The 18,884-nt window shown below is 36.0% G+C and overlaps 1 protein-coding gene across 1 annotated transcript in view; it reads right to left on the bottom strand.

The window, feature by feature from the left end:
• Nucleotides 1-18,884, bottom strand: part of VIPR2 (vasoactive intestinal peptide receptor 2) — a 54,051-nt gene that overhangs the window by 22,130 nt on the left and 13,037 nt on the right. The window contains exons 3-5 of the mRNA XM_051812871.1: nucleotides 17,001-17,108; nucleotides 13,262-13,359; nucleotides 300-397 (exon numbers count right to left, since the gene is read on the bottom strand). Of these exons, the coding sequence (XP_051668831.1) occupies nucleotides 300-397; nucleotides 13,262-13,359; nucleotides 17,001-17,108 (304 nt within the window). The remainder of the gene's footprint in view (nucleotides 1-299; nucleotides 398-13,261; nucleotides 13,360-17,000; nucleotides 17,109-18,884) is intronic.

Genomic DNA, 18,884 nt, shown 5'->3' with positions numbered 1-18,884 from the left:
TACTAATGCTCAAGAGCAATTCATGCTGTTGATTTTAATAATGAAATAGAAAATGCTTTATAAAATCCATTCCTAAATGGCTATTCTTTCTTACATCAGTTGTAATGCCTGTAAATTTGTGAAGTGCTTTGAAACTTTTTAATATTATCAGTGCTAGCAAAAATCAAGACAGCATTACATTATTGTCAGCTGTTTAAATGAGAAAAGTGCAAAACCAATGCATTTTCTAAATATATGAGCAATCAGACAACAGTTAAAGCCACCTTATTATTGTTAGTTTACTCATGAAAAATACATACCTGAAAAGGCAAAGAATTATACTCCCTGTTGTAAGAGCAATCAGAGATACACTGTGTCCAAGGGTATAAATTGCTTTCACCCTCACATAGAAGTTGACCTGAACAGAAAAATATATATGCAGAAACCACTTACTAATATGTAAAATTGACTGTGAAGTGATATAATTGACCATTAAATAGCTCTGAAGGCTACAGCATTATTTTCACTCTCTGCTCTACAGTACATGATGAGGATGTTATATCTCTATTCCAACACATTTTTGCAATGCAGCATCTCTAGCCAATTGACTTCAGTAGAAAATTCAGCCTCAGGAACTCAAGACTTAGACACACAAGCTGGTACCATTCCAGTTGATTATACCATGTCAATGAAGTCAAAAAAAGCATCAGATTCATACACTTCCATAAACACAAACTAGGAAGAATGAGCCAGTTAAAGAATGGATTATCGCTAAAAGAGATAATTTCTCTCAGCCCTTCTGCTCTAGTGAACTTTGTAATGCATGCATATATGAATTTAATTTTAAAGACTTGTTTAAATCTCATTAATTTACCATTCTAAATGTTCAAATACTTTCCTAAATTCTGACCCCAAACAACCCTTTCGTTCTTTAGTAGTTTGCTACAACTTGGAAAGGAAATTTTTCAACAGAACAAAAACAGGCTGAAATGCCCAGTCTGCTGATTGACTTCAGTTATCTTTAAATTTACCTGCTCATATTACATATAAGTCCTTTTCTGAATGACAACATCAAGAAAAATAATGCTAAATATCCTCAGAATTAATCTGCTTCATTTCTGCTTACAATAAAAACATTAGACTGACTTAAATTTCCATTCAAGCCAGATAAAATATTTAAAGCTTTTTATAATATTACGAAATTAAAAATTTTAATAGCTATGTAGAAAGTGATATGGATAACAGACAGAATTTCAATATTTAGTGCACATAGTTATCACTAACCTTCTCAAATAATATTTTTAAAACGTAGCAAGGAAGCAATACTTTTAAATAAACTAAGATAGCAAAAGGAAGTGCAAATCACCTAATTCATTTATTTTTATATCATTAAAAGGCCAAGTAAAGAGGTAATTTTAGCAAACCTGATTCATGACGAAATTAGCTGAGCATCCACTTTGCGCATATTATACAGATGTGGAAAAGATGAACTGAAATGTGAAATGAAGAATCTCACAAGTGCACTGTTGTAGATATGGTTAAAGGGGAAAAATATGGGAAACAAATGCCAGAGATCATAAGTGCATTCATAGCAGCTGTCCTGCTTGTTAGGAGCTGAAAGTGGTAAACACAGTGTCACAGGAAACAAAAATCTCTTTTAAATTGGAAAAGTAAGCTGTGATGACCTTTTTGACAACTGTCCTGACATGTTAATGTTTTGTTTGCTTTACTTCAGAAATAAAGAAGGAAAATATGGACTTAACAAAGTTTCCAGTGTCATCTGAATGACCACAAGAGAGTTCCCTAGACAAAATCCTGAATAAATCCTGTCTTCTTTTTTTTTTTTTTTTTAATTTGTGTCCCTGACTGATTGAAATAGTAAAATCTGAAGCACTACTTAATTGATCTCTATAAAGAACCTGGTGTATATCTGCAGAGCCCTACTACACTCCTACTACAGTGTGGGTATGAATCATAGGCTCTATTTCACTGAGCATTAGGTGTCTACACTGCAAATATAAACATCTCAGGCAATGTAGGGTCTCTTCATAGGGTCTTCTAGGAAGCACTTCTTGTATTTATGTCAGCAGTCAACATGGACTTCTTTGGATATACTTCTAGAGACAGTGAAGAGGCCCCACAGTGACTAATTAAAGTGCAGCTACCCAGAGTGTACCAACATTTGTCCTTCTATGGACACCCATGTGAATCCTGTGTTTGCTAAATAGGACTCTTAAGTAGTGCAATAATTCTGAATGGAACACTAAGCACAGAATTATTGCAATTGTGACTTTTTTTTTTTGCAAATGAAATTTATCTTTCTCAAATGTGACATTTACGTGGTGGATGTGAAGAACTTTTTGATTTGGAGGCAATTCAGGCTTCTATTTGTATATTCAGTAGAAATGTCTTCAGTAGATATGGGGTCTTCAAATGCCAACAAGATGATGACAGAGCTTGTTGTGGAACTGCTGTGTATCATTTCTAATCTTTACACTATATTTGCTACTCCTGTTGTGCACAAGGTCAGGAAATAAGATTCCTTTTCTTCCAGAATACTGTTGATGGGGAAATGGGGGTGCCAAAATGTTGTCATTTATTGGAGAAGCCTTTTTCTATGGTTTTGCAGAACATGTCAGGTTGAATAAATGAAGGAGGGTGCTCAAAGTATTTGTAGAGTTCTTGATGCCATGGACTTCTGTAATTACTGCTGAGAAACCGGTTGTCACTATATTCCCAAAAAACTGCCTGGAGAATGGCTGATGTTCCTTTTGCTATGACAGAAGCCAAATTAAGAAGTGTAGGGATGATGTGCAGTGCTTGTCTGTAGGCATAGTTTTTAGAGCTCTTCAAAAATGAGCCAAACTGGGGAGTGTAATTCTGCCATTCTAGCAGGGAATTGAAGAGCAGCTCTTCAGAACTGATTTTGTGTGAAGTTACGTTAATTTTGAAAAAATATTTTTAGAATTGTATTTGAAAACAATTTTAGAAACATTGTTCACTATTGTTAATGCTGAGTGGAAGATTCCTCTTTCACTTTCGTGGAAAAAATTAATTGGTGGAGACACACTTTTAAAAGTAACAGTGATGTTCAACATCACGTTACTGCAGAGTAGAGACAGGTGTCTCCCCAGGAATCCTAAAACCACACACATACCACCTGGTAAGAGTGCACGCAGGGGCACTTTACATCTCTCCCATCTTCTTATCTTGGGGAACTACCAAGTAGCTTAACAAATCCTGACATGTTAAAATAACCATTGACCTCCTGTAATTTGTATTTTTTTAATAGCCTTCAACAGGGAAGCACCTCAGCCTGGGCTTCTGAGGTAAGTTGTGTCCTTGGCCCTTCACATTGCCCAGTAGAAATTACCTCCTCCCTCCTTTTCAGATTTCTCATTGCGCTAGAAAATCTTAAAGCAGCTATAAGGCTCCTTTTTGCTGCTGAGCCCCAGTGTGCTATGAGTTGATCATATGATTTGCTCCAAAAACAGTCTTTGGTTTGCCTAAGAGGAGAAATAACTCTGAGACAAGAAATATGTGAGACTGACACATTCCAACTCATGCATCCACTGTATTCCAGACTAGTTGCCTCTGGCTAGATATTAAACCTTCTCCCGTCACCTCCTTGGTTCATTCCCTTGTGCCTCCTCTCACACCTGACACTTGGGCTGGGCCTTTGTCCTGGGTTTGGCTGGGAAAGAGTTGATTTCCTTCCTAGCAGCTCATAGGGCGCTGTTTTGGATTTGTGATGAAAACCCTGTTGATGACACGGGAATGTTTTAGCTATTGCTCAACAGTGTTCCTTTTCCTGCTTCTCAGGCTGCTCCACCAGGGGGGGCTGGGGGACCACGAGAGTTTGGGAGGGGACAGAGCTGGGACAGCTGACCCCAGCTGACCAAAGGGATATCCTAAACCATATGGGTTCCTTGTCTTCCAATTGCTTCTTCTGATGCAATTATTTGCAATGCAACAAGTTTGCTGCTAATAAAACAGTGACCACTTCTGTAGTCATGTCATTCTCTCAACTATGTATTGTATTTTTATTATGTTAATAATCCTTTAAGAGGCCTAAGCATATCAGATATAGTGAGAGATTTTATATTCTCACTATTTATATTTTTTTGGTTTTATCTTGGAAGGTTTTGTTTAGGAAATATATAAATTGGTGCTAAATATATCAAACTTCTGTCTGTGTTTAGTCTACATTGCCTTTGCTCACTTTTCCATACTTTTTCCCATCTTTTTCAGAAGGAATTGCACTTCTACATTCTTTTTCTCTCCTAATTCTTTTCACAGGCACAGCACCTATTCTACTGTCACAAATTAGAACACAGGATCAAGGGATTTACAGATCCTCTGTCACTATTTTCTTTAGATGGCATGCACTAAGATGTTTATAGGAATGATTCTGGACCAGAAGTAATCATTGGGAAATTGTAGTAAGACAAATGTTCTCATGGGAAAGCCTTGATTCTGATCTGTTACTTTTGCCAATAAAGTATACTGCACAAGGTTTTTGACTGACCTGTCTGTAATAATGCCTCCAGAACTTCCTGGAGATTTATATCTAACTCACAACCTTTTGGTGTTCATGGTTAAGTGGATAAATTGCCAGCTTTGGAGGCTGTCAGTTTGTAAATGCATCAAATAGACTGAAAGAATAGCATATAAAACAAACAAAAAAAAGATGTTATTTTAAAAAAATGTTCAGAAACATTTTAAGAGAAGAAAGTAACTCAAATGAATTTCCAGGCAGTCTCAGAATTCCACACAAATTTATCTAATTGCATTTCTGAGACTATTTTTATGTCAATGGAGTGAATTTCCAAAGTCAGTAGTAAAATCATCTGCTAAAGGACATGGTGAATGGTCCAGAAATCCCCTGAAGGCAGTAAAGGTTTCCCATCAGAGACATCCTTGACTTCAGTTGTCTCGTGCTTTAGATATTAGCAACTTTCAACTGGGATAATTTTAGTCCTTAGAAAATATCTGATGGCCAATTCCATAGCACTGCTAAGAAACACAGGAGACATCACATTTGCGTCCTCCCTGCCTCTCTGTAAGTGCCATTTGTCACCTCTGTGGGCAGTCAGAACTATGTTTCACTGTGTCTGTAACACGGAATGTTGAAAGATCCTTCACCTTGTCAATTTTTGAAGGCACTATAAAACCTCATTTTCAAACTGGGAGCTGGACTATTGTCTAGTAACTCCACCTGTGGACGTAGATGCATAAATTGCATTAAACTCCACAAACTTACCAAAATTGTTGCCATCTATAAACAAACTTGCACGACAGATGTTATTACAGAATTGAAAGTATTACTTTAAATATATTCCTGCCATTAGACTATGGAATAAGAGAATTTTTTTTGTACTTTGGCATAAAGAAAGTAGTTGTTAAAGCTGCAATGGGTTGATTGAAACATGCCCAACAAGAAAGCTGGGTTTGTTTAATTCTTTTGTCATTCCAGACCATCTTGAAAAATCTGTCTAGATTTGATTTCAGAAAAACTCCATTGACTGACACTTTTGAAACTGGACCTATCTGATTTAAGAATTCTTAAATGAAGGGAAAAAAAGATTAAACCCCACATGAACTTACTAACAAACATCAGTTGCCAGCCACACTGCTACAACTATGCCTGTAATTTAGCCTCTAGTTCTGTTCTCTGAGCTTGACAGGAGCTGTCAGGCAGCCTGCATGGAAAGGGACTCCCGTCACTTCTCCCCCTTCTCTCCCAGAGACAACAGAAGAGATTGTCTTCCTCCAGAAAAAAAAACTATGTTATTTAATAAAGTGTTTCTGGCATTCTGTACACAACAAATAGTCTGGCTAAAATCAAAACAAGAACCCTGTGTACTTCTAGGCCAGCACAGCAGCTGTTGGTATCAGCAGGACTGAGTCTGTCTGCTGGCCATTCATCTGCCAAAAGGATGACTGTGAAATAGCTGCATGGAGATATGTCAGCAAGGAAGACAATCAGCTGGGAGTGCTTTGATGTTACCTTAATACTGACCATGGTCATTTTGTTCAAGCTAAGTACAAGTAAATAGGAAATAATTACACAATTGAAATTATTTTATCACATGACAGAGATTTTTAATTATTCTCTATTCTACACTTGTTATGGTGGAAAAGAACACATTTCCTTCTTTTCAAACAATTTTATTGGTTTAGTTTTATAATAGTCAGAAGTCTTAAATGCTTTAAAATTTTCTACTGATCAGAGATTAATCTTGCTCCTCAAAGTGTTGCAGAACTTAGTAAACACTAACCCATTTTTAATCCATTACATCAAAAATTACAGTTATTCAAATTCAGGTGTTTTGATTTTCAAAAAAATTTAGATGATTGGAATGTTCTAGATGATTAGCATGAAGCACTTTAGCAGCATCAAAGATAATGCAATCATGCTGCTGCTTAAATTTCCTGTATCAACGCAAATAGAGGTGTCTTAATTTGCCTGTAAAGCCTCTATAACTTTTACTGACTCAACAAAAAAAATTAGTAAATGGTGTTCTCAAATTATATGCTAATTAAATATACCCATGACCCCTATAAAGACAAAGAATTAAATTCCACATTGTGTTGGGGCAGTTGAAAACCAGGAATTTGATTGGACTAATATTGACTTAGTTATAGCTATTAGATATTTGTCATTCATCTTTATTTTATCTGGTACATTTAGAAACAAACTCTTTATATTGCATTGCTGCAAAACAAACAGGCAAAGCAATACCAAATCTAATGGCACATAAAAATCCATGTCTTTTATGTAAGATGGGCGTATCTTGTTTCTTTCTTACTACTCTGTCTGAACTATAATCAGCCAGGTCTCAACTAACCTTCAGTTTTAACCTCTGAACTTAAAAAAAAAAAGTGCAAGATTGGCAGGAGTAAAATGACTGCAACAACAGTATGGATTGACCAAAACAGAATTTCAAACTAAATTATATTTCTAAAATGTTATAATACAGAAGAAATATCGAAATGCCTTTAGATTTTACAGCTGTATTCAAAGCACAAACTGATTCGAATCATACACATGACATTGAAATACCATTAGGAAATTGAAATGACATAAACTTTTCTGCAAGTCTAAAAAAATTAGTACTTTTGCAACGGTAGTAAGAACAGCTGCCTCTGCAAAATATTCATGGGATTATGTGAGCGATACTGATTCCAAAACTGAAACCTGACAACTTATTTCTAAAGTTCTGAGAAAAATATTAGTATTAAAACCACTAAGCTAAACTCAATAGGTGGTCAGGCACAGAAAAAATCAGTAGCTTATGATTTTCAGAAAACAAATAATGGAAATGTTTACAAAAATCATAAATGCTTTCTAAAAATCTAATCCTAAAATGTTTCCTCTTCTTTTGTGGCTACCTAATGTTAATAGGTTTTAAAAGGGTACAAACCCCCACACTTATAAAAATAAATTGAATTAGTGTAAGTTTGTGTAACTTATGTTATCTTCAATAAATTTTTTGTAAAATCTATTCTTGGGCATACCTGTGTTTTGTTTTCTTAGAAAAGACACCTGTTTCAGCTAATGTTTCCTTTAGTTTTGTATTATTTTTACTATATTCGGGAGATAGAAGTCTTCTGTTTATTTACAGAATAGCACAGAAGCTTCCTAGGCAAAATTGACAGTTACCCAGTGGATCTTTCAACCTCAGCCTTGGTTTGGAAGGACCTCTAGGGGTGAGAAGGTACCTCCATGCTGAAGGACAAAACCCTGGAGAAAGTTTAGGGCTTAACTCTTTGTCCAAAGGTGTTTTGCTGTTGACCAGAAGTCACCCTTAATGTAAAAGAAAATACCTCACCTCTTTATTCATTTACCCAGAAATATGATTGATCATTACTCAGAATTTATGACCATTATCATCCCAAGTCACTCTTCATTTTGTTTACTACAAACACATAGTAAAGTTGGTATTTCTCAGAGTATTCAATAATCTGTATACAAGTAATTAATGATATCCCTTTTCTGACTTTTCTCTTCCAATTCACCCTAAGCCTAAACATCACTCAAAAAAGATGAGACCAGAATTGCCATAAGTCTCTCTTAATAAAAGTAGTGTCATTAATTTTAATTATGTCAGTCAGAATGTCTTCCTATTTAAAGTTCCCTAACTGTGGTGGGAGGGATGACAATTTTAGAAATGCACAAACTTCAACATTTTCCTGTGTGAATCTGTATCAGCAGATGTATCTGTGAATGTGAACTTTCTCATGACATACCTATATTCTGCAGTTTATTGGATAGCCTGCAATTAAAGTAAATTTCCTCTGTGTTCCACGAGAGACAATATCAGCTAATATTCAATCCTAGTCCTCCCTTGACGTCAGTGGAAGATTTTGCATTTATTTTAAGGAGTACCCGCCTCCTAATTGTTCCACATGGAAAAATAAATGAAAAAATGCAGAAAACATAAATAAATATAACAAGACTTACAGGTACGTGCAAAAAGCATTGGTAGATGGCTGCCTTGAGTTTCATTTTGTTGAGAGGCAAGTATTCAATTTAGAATCAATACAAACAACCCATTAGTCCAGTGCAGTGACCCACTCTGCAGACAGCACTAATGCATCTGTTTTCTAAAGGTAGCTGCAGACATTCAAGACGGTTTGTGTCAGCCCTGACCTCACTGCCCTGACTCCACGTGCCCTGGGTGGTGTGTCTCCAGCACACTCACGATGTTCTCTCTGGCAGCTGCCTAAGAGTGAACGCTTTAGGAAACCAGCAAAATGGGGGAATACTTCCTCCATGGATGATGCTCCTACTTAATGTACAAGCTGCAGCAGTATCACCATGTTTAATAGCCCTGAGGATCCTTCTCTTCATGAGTTTGTCTTTGTACAACACTACACATTCAAATCACACAGCCTGTAACTTGTGTATGTTGGGGCTTTTGTGTGATCTAATAAATCTCGGGCCAATTCACACTAAGATTAGACAAAGCTGTATTAAGTGATTCAGTCATTATTTTAAATAAAAATTTAAAGCACATTTCAGCGCTTTACATTCACCAGACACCTTGCTGTATATTAATAGTCCTGACACAGAGAGTTTAATACTCTCTGATGACAGTTAGGACATGACTCCAGTTTGTCTGGTCTAGATAGAAGATGTCAAAATATGCTAAGGAAAGGTTGCAGTGGGGTTTGAGTTGGGTTAACATACCTTGATGTGTGTTTCTAGAATGGTCAAATCCAGCTCTTTATTTTACGGTTGTGCTGCCATGAGCTCCACAGAAATAAAAAATGGAAAAAAAGGACACTTATTTGAGTACCTGAGATGAAGCTAAAACTTGATCTTGAAGGTTAGCAGTAACTAGTTGACTTACAGAAAAGGGTCGGGAGGTATTAATAAAGGTTTTGCTGTGGTAACAACATACAAACATTTTGTTCAGACATCGTCATTGTCCTGCTTTAACTCCAGCAGCAACAAAGGATGCTTTGTGTCATAACACAACTCCTCAATCTCTCCCTCCTCCTCCTGCCTCCCCACCCCACTGCCCTGTGGGATGGGGAGGGGAACTGGGAAGCGTAAAAACCTACATTGAGATAACAACACAAGCAATGCCCAACACAATTGCTCAGCACCCACTGACCGATGCCATCTCCAAGCAGCAAAAGGCATCTCCCAGCCAACTCCTCCCAGTTTATACTCTGGGTATGACATTCTGGTAAGATTGACGGAGAGATAGACAACAGGTTAGCAAAGGCATACAGTGCTCTTGGAAAACTCCACAAAAGAGTATGGTGTAATAAATACTTGAAGAAAAGTACAAAGATCAGTGTTTACAGAGCCATAGTGCTGTCTACTCTCCTGCATGGTTCCGAATCATGGGTCATCTACCACCACCACCTGCGTCTCCTAGAACGCTTCCATCAACGCTGCCTCCGTACAATCCTAAACATCCACTGGTCAGATCATGTGACCAATACATCTGTTCTAGAACAAGCAGCAGTCACAAGTATTGAGGCCATGTTGCTGAGAGCACAGCTGCGATGGGCAGGGTACGTCTCCAGGATGAAGGACCAACCACCACCTCCCTAAGATCCTGCTCTATGGTGAACTTGCCACTGGCTGCCGCATGAGAGGAGCCCTGAAGAAAAGATACAAGGACTCCCTGAAACAACATCTCAGCCTTGGTCATATTGATCATCATAACTGGTCTACTCTGGCCTCCAATCGGGAGGCCTGGAGACACACCATCTGTAACGCAGCTGTCTCCTTCGAGAACACACGCAGGATCACTCTCGAGGAGAAAAGACAATGCAGAAAGAACCGTGCCTTGCAGAATACACCATCTAAGGAGTCTTTCTGCTGTGCCTTTTGCAATCGGATATGTCTGTCACATATTGGCCTCATAAGCCACCAGCGTGCCTGTAACAAATGTGGATAGAGCCTTCCCAAATCTTTGTTCGCGAAGCCCAGCCATGATGATGATGATGATGATGATGATGATGATGATGATGATGACGACTTTCTGTGCTATGGAATACCTCTCTGGCCAGTTCAGGTCAGCTGTCCTGGCTTTGCTCTCTCCCACCTCCTTGTGCACCTGCTCGCTGGCAGAACATGGGAATCTGAAAAGTCCTTGACTCAGGGTAAGCACTACTTAGCAACAGCTAAAACATCAGTGTGTTATCAACATTAGTCTCATGCTAAATTCAAAACACGGACCTGTAACAGCTACTAGGAAGAAAATTAACCCTATCACAGTTGAAAGCAGGACAGTCATACTTGTCAAATTGATCTCCTATAAATAACGGTAGGACCAGTAAACACTACATGGATCTAACATAGAATTAAGCAAGGGTTCTGTATCAGACACTCATTGCTAATTTCAAAATGTTAAGAAAATAGTTTCTTTTCATATAAGCTACAAATAGACAATTTGACACAGAATAAAAATTGAACGTTTTAGTTTGAACATAAAATCAAGGTAAACTGTTGATACAAGTTTTTTCAGCAGAGAAATAATAGATGACAAGTTTATAGTGCTTTTAAATAAGCTTTCTCATTTCAGTGTATAAACATTTTTCAGCATAAACATTTGGTGCCTGTTAGTAAATTGTTTGTTCAGTATTTGCTCATCAATTTTTATAATTTAAATCTTCTCTAGAAGTTTCAAAACTGTCCAAAAGAGATGCATATCTGGAGTGATAGGTATGTCTGTCTATATGTATATATATATATATATATATATATATATATATATATATATATATATATAAGATAAATATAAAATATGTATAGAAATAAGCCCCTCTTGCATTAAAAATATGAGTCTATATCTTTAAAGACAGAAAAAACGCACAGGAAAAAATACTACGTTGGATCTATAATGGAAACTCATTCAGCAGTGAAGATGTAGGCACCAAAGTGGCACCAAAGACAGTTTCTACCTACTCCTCTAACATTGCCTTCAAAGGAAAGCATACAGAAGAGAATTTAGGACTTACCATAGGAACAATATTTTGCCACCTTCCCTAAAATATTATCTCCTTAGTTACCTTGACTTTGAGGGCGACCTCATACACCATCTACAAAGCATATTGTTGCATGACAAATTGTGTCCAGAATACTCAGTATCCAAATACTTAGGACTTTATTTTTAGCTCTTATTGTTGAAATACTAGCTTAAAAAAAAAAAAACAACAACCGAATCACACACACCAAAACTCAAAAAAACAGCTTGATTTATGCCAAGTAAGGTGTTACCATTGAGCACTAAGATCCAAAATGAAGGAAACGTCTTCTGTGTAAACAAGTGGTTGGTGCAGAACCTCAAATACCTCCTGAAATCTCACAACTGCATGATGCTTGCATTTTTTCTATTTTCCCTATGACATATTATATCTATTATATCCTGTCTGTTGTACTTTTGCTAATGATTTTTTCAGTACCTGCTTCCCACACCTCTCTTCTGATCTTCATCCTAACATGTTTATTTTTGTTTTTTTTTCAAGGCTTTTGTAAATATTGCTGCCACTTCCTATTTCCAGTTCTCTAGGTTAATTTCTGAAAGTATAGTCAATTTGCATTTCATTCACCTCTTTCAAATTATTAATGAATATGTCAAACAAGAACTGCTTTTCTATTGTACTACTCCATTTGCTAATCAAGTGTTTCCCAGTACTTGAAATATTATCTTTTGATAATTTGAATTTTTACGTCTTGACCCATTTTCACATGTCATGACAATGTCTGGGGCACATGACAGTGTTTAAAATGGCTTTTTTAGCAGTAATACACCTGTGTTCCCAAGTTGTCAGATCATACATATTTTATAATGTTTCTTCAGAAAAGTTGGGGAAACAACATATTCTTTCAATTTTCTTTACTATCTATTTTCAACTCTAGTAATGGTTGGGCTTTCAAACACAGAAAGAGGTGGCAAAAACTGCATGCACATCTCTGCAAACCTGACAGAACATTTTTGCTACAGCTATTCCACACAAACTGAAATCCAGAAAAAAACCCCAACCAGCCAAGTATTTTTATTCATGAGAGAACTCAATCTGTTTTGGGTAGCAAGAGCTTACTGACACTATGAGCTTAAGGTTGTAAACAAAATCTTGCTCTGTTAGCCTCAGCAGGAAAACAGAGAAAAATACGTAAAATGTGATGGAAAAAAATCTCTCCCTCAATAAAAAGAACAAGAAATAGAATCTGCAAAGTGAACAAATTTGGTTTTCCATGCATAGTGTATTAAAGATATCTTGATAGCTTTCTGAAGCACTTCCAATTGCTAACACAGTTTAATGTCCAATATAAATCTGCAATAACTCTAGTAACTTAAATTAATTCTATTTTACTTATAACTTGAACAGATACCAGCAAGCAAGTGGTGCATGTACTATTGATAGATTATTACAGTATTCAGTTTGGAAATAACTTCTTTTGCATATTCTTTTGAAATAAGTGAAACTTCTTGAAATAACGCAATGCAAAACATATGGTGCATAAGCTGAGTAACACTGCAATATTAGAAATACAGATGCATTACTGCAATTATCAAGTTCTTACAGACTTGAATTTCAAACAGTTACTGAATTCTGTATTTCTGGTTTTATCTCAATCTCAACTGCAATCCAAGCATATTGCAACCAATGCTACCAGAAATTATTGCAGAATTTTCATTCAGTCTGATTTTCATTGAGTCTGAGTAAAATGGGAGTTATCTAAAAGCAGAATATGTCTGATAGATGTATTGAACACCAGCATCAAAATGAATAGAAAAAGTACTTCTCCTACCTTGTAATCATCTTCATAGTCATTATATCCACAAGTACTTAAGATGTCAGGAAAAATATCTGACCATCCATTACTTGTACAATTTTTGCTAATATTTCCTGTAAAGAAAAATTCGAGAGTTTAAATCAGAAAGATTCAAAAGTGTCCTCATCAATGAATCTTTAGACAACCTTTTTGTCATTAGTTAGTCACAACCTAACTCTGTTTCCTGTATTCTCTAGGACTCCTGTTAGAGCAACCCAGCCATTTCCCTTCACATGCTCTTCACTCACACTGCTTTGGCTTTTCCTCTGGCTTGGAGTTTCCTTTGCACCACGGAAAAACAAAAGTAAAGCCCAGCTGTGATAGCAGGATCCTCCTTCAGTGTAACAGATATTTCTGTTACGTCTGCAACAGCCTGAAGTATTTTGCTGTTTTATTTAAAGTCTTTTGGCTCACTCCATAAAGGGGGTAATTTGTAGGTAAAGTAATTTGATAGAAAAGTAATTTAAGTGAAAGTTGTTCCGGTCTCCTATTTAAGCTTTTCTGAGAAGCCAATACCAAATGATCTACTGAAGAGTTATAAAAGCTCTTAGACATTACGGTGATGAATAACTGCTACAGCAAACATTGGTAAGGTTGGTAATGAAGTTTAAAGGCCAAATCATGTTATAGGTTGAAGAACAAGGAAATAAAAATGTATGCTGAATCTCACTCTTTGAACCAATATTGAAACAATGTAGTCCAAGAAACATACAGGACCTGTAGAAGTGTGGCTGGAAAGGAATTTTGGATATCTATTTATTTCAGAAATGGTTTTCTGGTTGGAACTGAGCTAAGTTAACTCTTTACAGAAGTCACACAGATGAGATGGGGGCAACCCATGATTCCACTTCTTAATTTAATTAAAATGAATTAATGTTCATGCGCTGTGGAACATCTTCAATAAGAAAAACCTGAAGAGATTGATATCAGACTAACGAATAGTCATTAATGTTATTATAACTTACCTCTATAATGTTAATTCATGGCCAAATTCCCCTCACATTTCTTAAAGCGACTTGTATACCCATAATGCTTGAAATGCATAATAATATATTGCTTTGGTCTGGAGTGTACCACTGGTCTTTAAGTGACTTAAAGATGCCTGTTTTTCACCATAGAAAAATAAATTTATGTGTCACAGATCAGCTTTGGCCAAGAATAACCAAACTTGTTTATATACACTCCAAACTAAAGCTTTTGTTATTTTTATCTTGCTGACTGGTTACTGGAAGTTCTTCTTTGTATAAAGTTTTTGGTGGAAAGTTGTAAATATTCTACAAAATAGTTCACCAATCCACAATCTAATCTTTCCAGCTAGTAAAAAGGCCTTGACCTAAATCCACAGTGTCTCCTCAAACAACAGGACGACTTCTGCCATTTGGCATAGACATGACATTTTTAAAAGAAAATGTAACCTATTTATACATTGTGAAGAGTCTTCACTTTAAAAGTGCATCAAGATTCTCTGACTAGGCAGAGCAGAGGAACGTCTTAACAGAACCACAAATTACGTCAAAGCAATAAAAAGATTCCATGTACTCAAGGGGCTGAAGTATTTTCTGCTTCAAGTATTCTAAAGCCTTCTAACCTAAAGGCAATGTTGGGCAATGTTCTATGGAAGGCATTATTTATTTCTACTCCACCTTTTCATGCAATGAAGTATTTTGGAAGGCAACCTGATTTAAAACTTGTAACTCAACGCATACATTTGAATAAGAACTTCACAGAATAACTTTCTGAGACTCCTAAACTTACATTGTCACGTATAATACAGGGGAAACATTATAGGATAATATGACTGCTGTTACAGTAAGAGATCTTTTAATAAAAAGTTACTAATGTTCAATAGAGAATTAATTATGTGGGGTGCTTAAACTATGATCTCAAGCATCACAGAAGAAACTTAGAGTCAGGTCTCCAAAAGTTGTAAGGATGAGAAGACAAACACTTTTTTAAATTCATGATTTAAATTAAGAAATTCTTTAAAAAATTGATGGCATATAAAAATCTACTTTCGACTTGGAATACTTGTATAAAAATTAGATAGTCTAGATCATCTTGTAGTAGAATTTTAACTCCTTTAAAACAGTAAAAAGCTAAAACATACATCTCAAAAATCTGGCTAAATAAAAAGTTGGACTTCTTGTTTAAATATATTTTTGTAATTTTCTGCTATAAGAATGAAGTTTATTTGAAATGTGCTGTGTATGAATTAAATAGATAACATATTCCTGAGCATAATCAAATTATAAAGGTGCTAAGATAGTTAGATCTTAATTGAATCAACCATGCAAGATGTTTGCTGCTTTTTTCTCTGAAATTATAGAAAGACAAGATTTAAAAAGCACCCTTAATTACCCCTAAATTACCTCTAATTACCTGTAAAAAACCACCCTGTTAGTTTCACAAGCAAGAAGTAAACAGGTAGTCATGAAAAAAATCTATATCTGAGAAAATTATAGAAAATTATAAAAAGGAAGGACTCTTTCAGTCTTGCTGACACCATGCTAAGGTGAAACAGAGTTGCAGTGCACTGTGAAGGTTTCAGACTTAAATATTTATATTTGTTTTATAGTAAAATTAAAATATTGTTTCAGTAATAACTAACAGTTATGAAATAAACTCCAGAGAGAGAGTACATGCTCTGTCTGGTAAATAGACAGAAGCAGAATGATTTAATTCAGATTTTGAATTTTTGATATTTATAAGTTTGCCTTGTCTCACGACAATACCTTAATATCTTTGTTTGAGTCATTTGAATACTTTTATAGATTTCATAAGATTTAGTGAAGATAACACATACTTTCTCCTTTATAAACTGTTTAGACTATCCATGATAAACCAATCAACATTCACCAGCTCCAGGAATGAAAACCTTTGCTCATGTGTAGATTGTTTTAGTTATCTATTTTTTACTGGAACAAGATTTAATCAACAGTTTTGAGAATAAAGGTATTTTAGTCATACCCCAAGTTAACCTCAAAAACAGAATTAAATCACTGTGATGACTTTCACATTTTTCACCAGCTCCTCATGACGACAGTTTCTCACCTGAGCAATGGGGATAAGATTTTTCCTGCTGCATTATGAGATACATGTGAAATACTCTGGGTGCATCATCTATTTCCAAAACTCCACTAACATGCCACAGTGCAAAATGAAACCACAGTAAGATGAATTGACAAGATGGTGCAGAATATGGTAGATTTAAAACAGTATGAGGCACTGATAAGCTCTTTTTAAGCTCTATTAAACGGCAGAATAAAAGGTTTCATAATAACTACCCTAAATTGCAAAAGCAATAATTTTTAGGTATTATGTGTTAATGTGGGCTCATTATTCTCATGATAGCAAGGCAGAGCTCCCCTCCTAATCACAGAAGGGACAATCTGCATATGATCTTCTGGCAGTTGTTAGAGATGTCAGTCAGGCTCAGATGCCTTAATAATAATCAAAAATAGATGAAAAAAGAGCAAACAATGTCTCCAGACTTGGTGTCACTGTATTAGAATATATATTTAGTATCTGACTCAAAGAACACTGCACAGACCACAAAGACGACAATTTGGTCTTTTCATGGTGTATCACGAACAGCTCTGAAAAGAATTTTAACTCTTTAAAAAGAAAATAAAAATTCCAAATAAACCATTTTTAGCACATTATGTTACAAAATACCAGAAAGAAGCCAGTAAAAGTACACCTTAAAATAAAATACCTGGTTTTCCAGAAAAAAGGCTAAACACTTTTGGGCAAGGGACAGTGACAGTCTCTCCAATCTTTGCAGGACGCCAACAGGTGATGTTATCCCAAACTCCAACACATCCTGAAACAAAACAAGCAGTAACAGACTTGAAAGCTCAGTCTGGTCCAAATTACCCTACTGTATTTATGTTATAAAGACCTGGTGGAAGTTTTGGATAAGTGGTTCAAGAAATGTTAGACTCTTTCAAGAAAGCTGCAAAGATGTCGTTTTCTACGAAAATGTTAAGGAAATCATAAGACTCTGCTGATTAATATATTGTTTGTGAAATGTTTCATTAAAACTATAACATTGTGATGTGAGGATGCTAAGAAACAGTAAGAAATGTTTAAAAAATAACTTCCAAGCATTGATATGGATTATTAAGAACTGCAAAATTTTGAGAATCTCTTAATCACAAAATGGACTTTTCTATCTGCAGTAATATGCAGATTGAACATCACAAAGAAATATTTAAGTAGTTTGTTGGAGTCAACATGGCTCAACCATGCCATGTTTAAAGGTGTCTATCTATAGCCCATGTCTTCTAAACTAAGCAAAGAGTGATGAAAGTTTCCGGATATAAGCCTTAGGAGGACAAAAAAGTAAGGAAATGTTATTCATATTATCACAGTTCAAGTTATCTCAAAAAAAAAAAATCATGTGCAAAACTCTGGGCATTTATGTCTTCAAATAAGGCAATTGACAATTTAAATTTGTAACTAATGCTAAAGAGAAAAACAAAACTTTTATCCTGCCAGCATTATGCCCATGAGATTATTAGAAGTCTAAGAGACAGTTTGTTCCTTTCAGTAGAGAACATAAAACTTGCATTAGGAACTGCTCACATCCATACTGTTCTTCAGAATATTTATAGTATTAGCAATTCACTGTTAATTTATTCTGTGCTAGTGAGGTCATGCTCAAAATCAAGCCACATGAGTTCAATGAAGCTGGAAAAAGAATATTTAGAAGTTCTATATTTGTATTAGACCTTATTAGTGCAATTAAACTTGGACAGCTTGTGTTAACATAAAATGTGCAGCATCCTGCTTTCAAAGTTTAAGTTATTTTCAAAGTGCACATAAACTAGGGAACTGAAGAATGTGTTACAGGACCAGCAGTTGGATTTGCCCCTGGGGTGTGTCCTAGTGCAGCAAGAAGAAAAGCCAGTGGCACAGCATTCCCATGGGCCTTGCTTTCCTTTGGAAGACATCCATTTAAGTGTGATAACTGGGAGGGAACCTCTGTGGTACCACGAACAGGGTTTGGAGATGACGAATGAAGATGAGAGGAGGATGATGGAGGAAATTCTGCATTTGGTCACCAATTCCATAGAACCCTCTGTATACAGTTTCCCAAGCAACTGTAGCAAGTGCTATTCTCCAGAAGAAACACTTGCTCATGGGGATTGCCTCTTTCTTCACTCTTAGTATTGTACAGTTCTAAATGCAGCATCTGTTCTATATTCAGAAGGATGATGCCAAAAATAAGGGGTTACTAAAGGGAAACTTCACAAAGTTTATCTCTGTCTCTACATAAAGTAATGCCTTATTCCATTGCCTTGTATGCTGGATCAGCCTCTTTTGGTGTTACTAACAGTACCTCTGAGATATCTCTGATGTTGACTTGGCCATCCGTACACAACTTAAGAGGTTTACATCTGAGCAAGTCACCTTCATAGCCTTTGAAGTCAATAGAACTTCAAAATGCATGGGTGCTTCCTGAGTTGCAGTTTTGGGTCAAGATCAAGTCCAAATCTCTGTGATGCAACACTGGGGCTTATGTAAAATAAAAGAATGTTTACCTCAGCCAATTCAGGTCATGCTTCCTTCCCAATTGATTTTAAGTCAGAAACAA

Source organism: Manacus candei, unplaced genomic scaffold (assembly GCF_025592945.1).
Source record: "Manacus candei isolate 608988 ecotype Guabito, Panama unplaced genomic scaffold, ASM2559294v1 h1tg000089l, whole genome shotgun sequence".
Taxonomy (NCBI): domain Eukaryota; kingdom Metazoa; phylum Chordata; class Aves; order Passeriformes; family Pipridae; genus Manacus; species Manacus candei.
The sequence above is the reverse complement of the archived record's forward strand: the minus strand, read 5'-3'. Positions and strand labels throughout refer to the sequence as shown.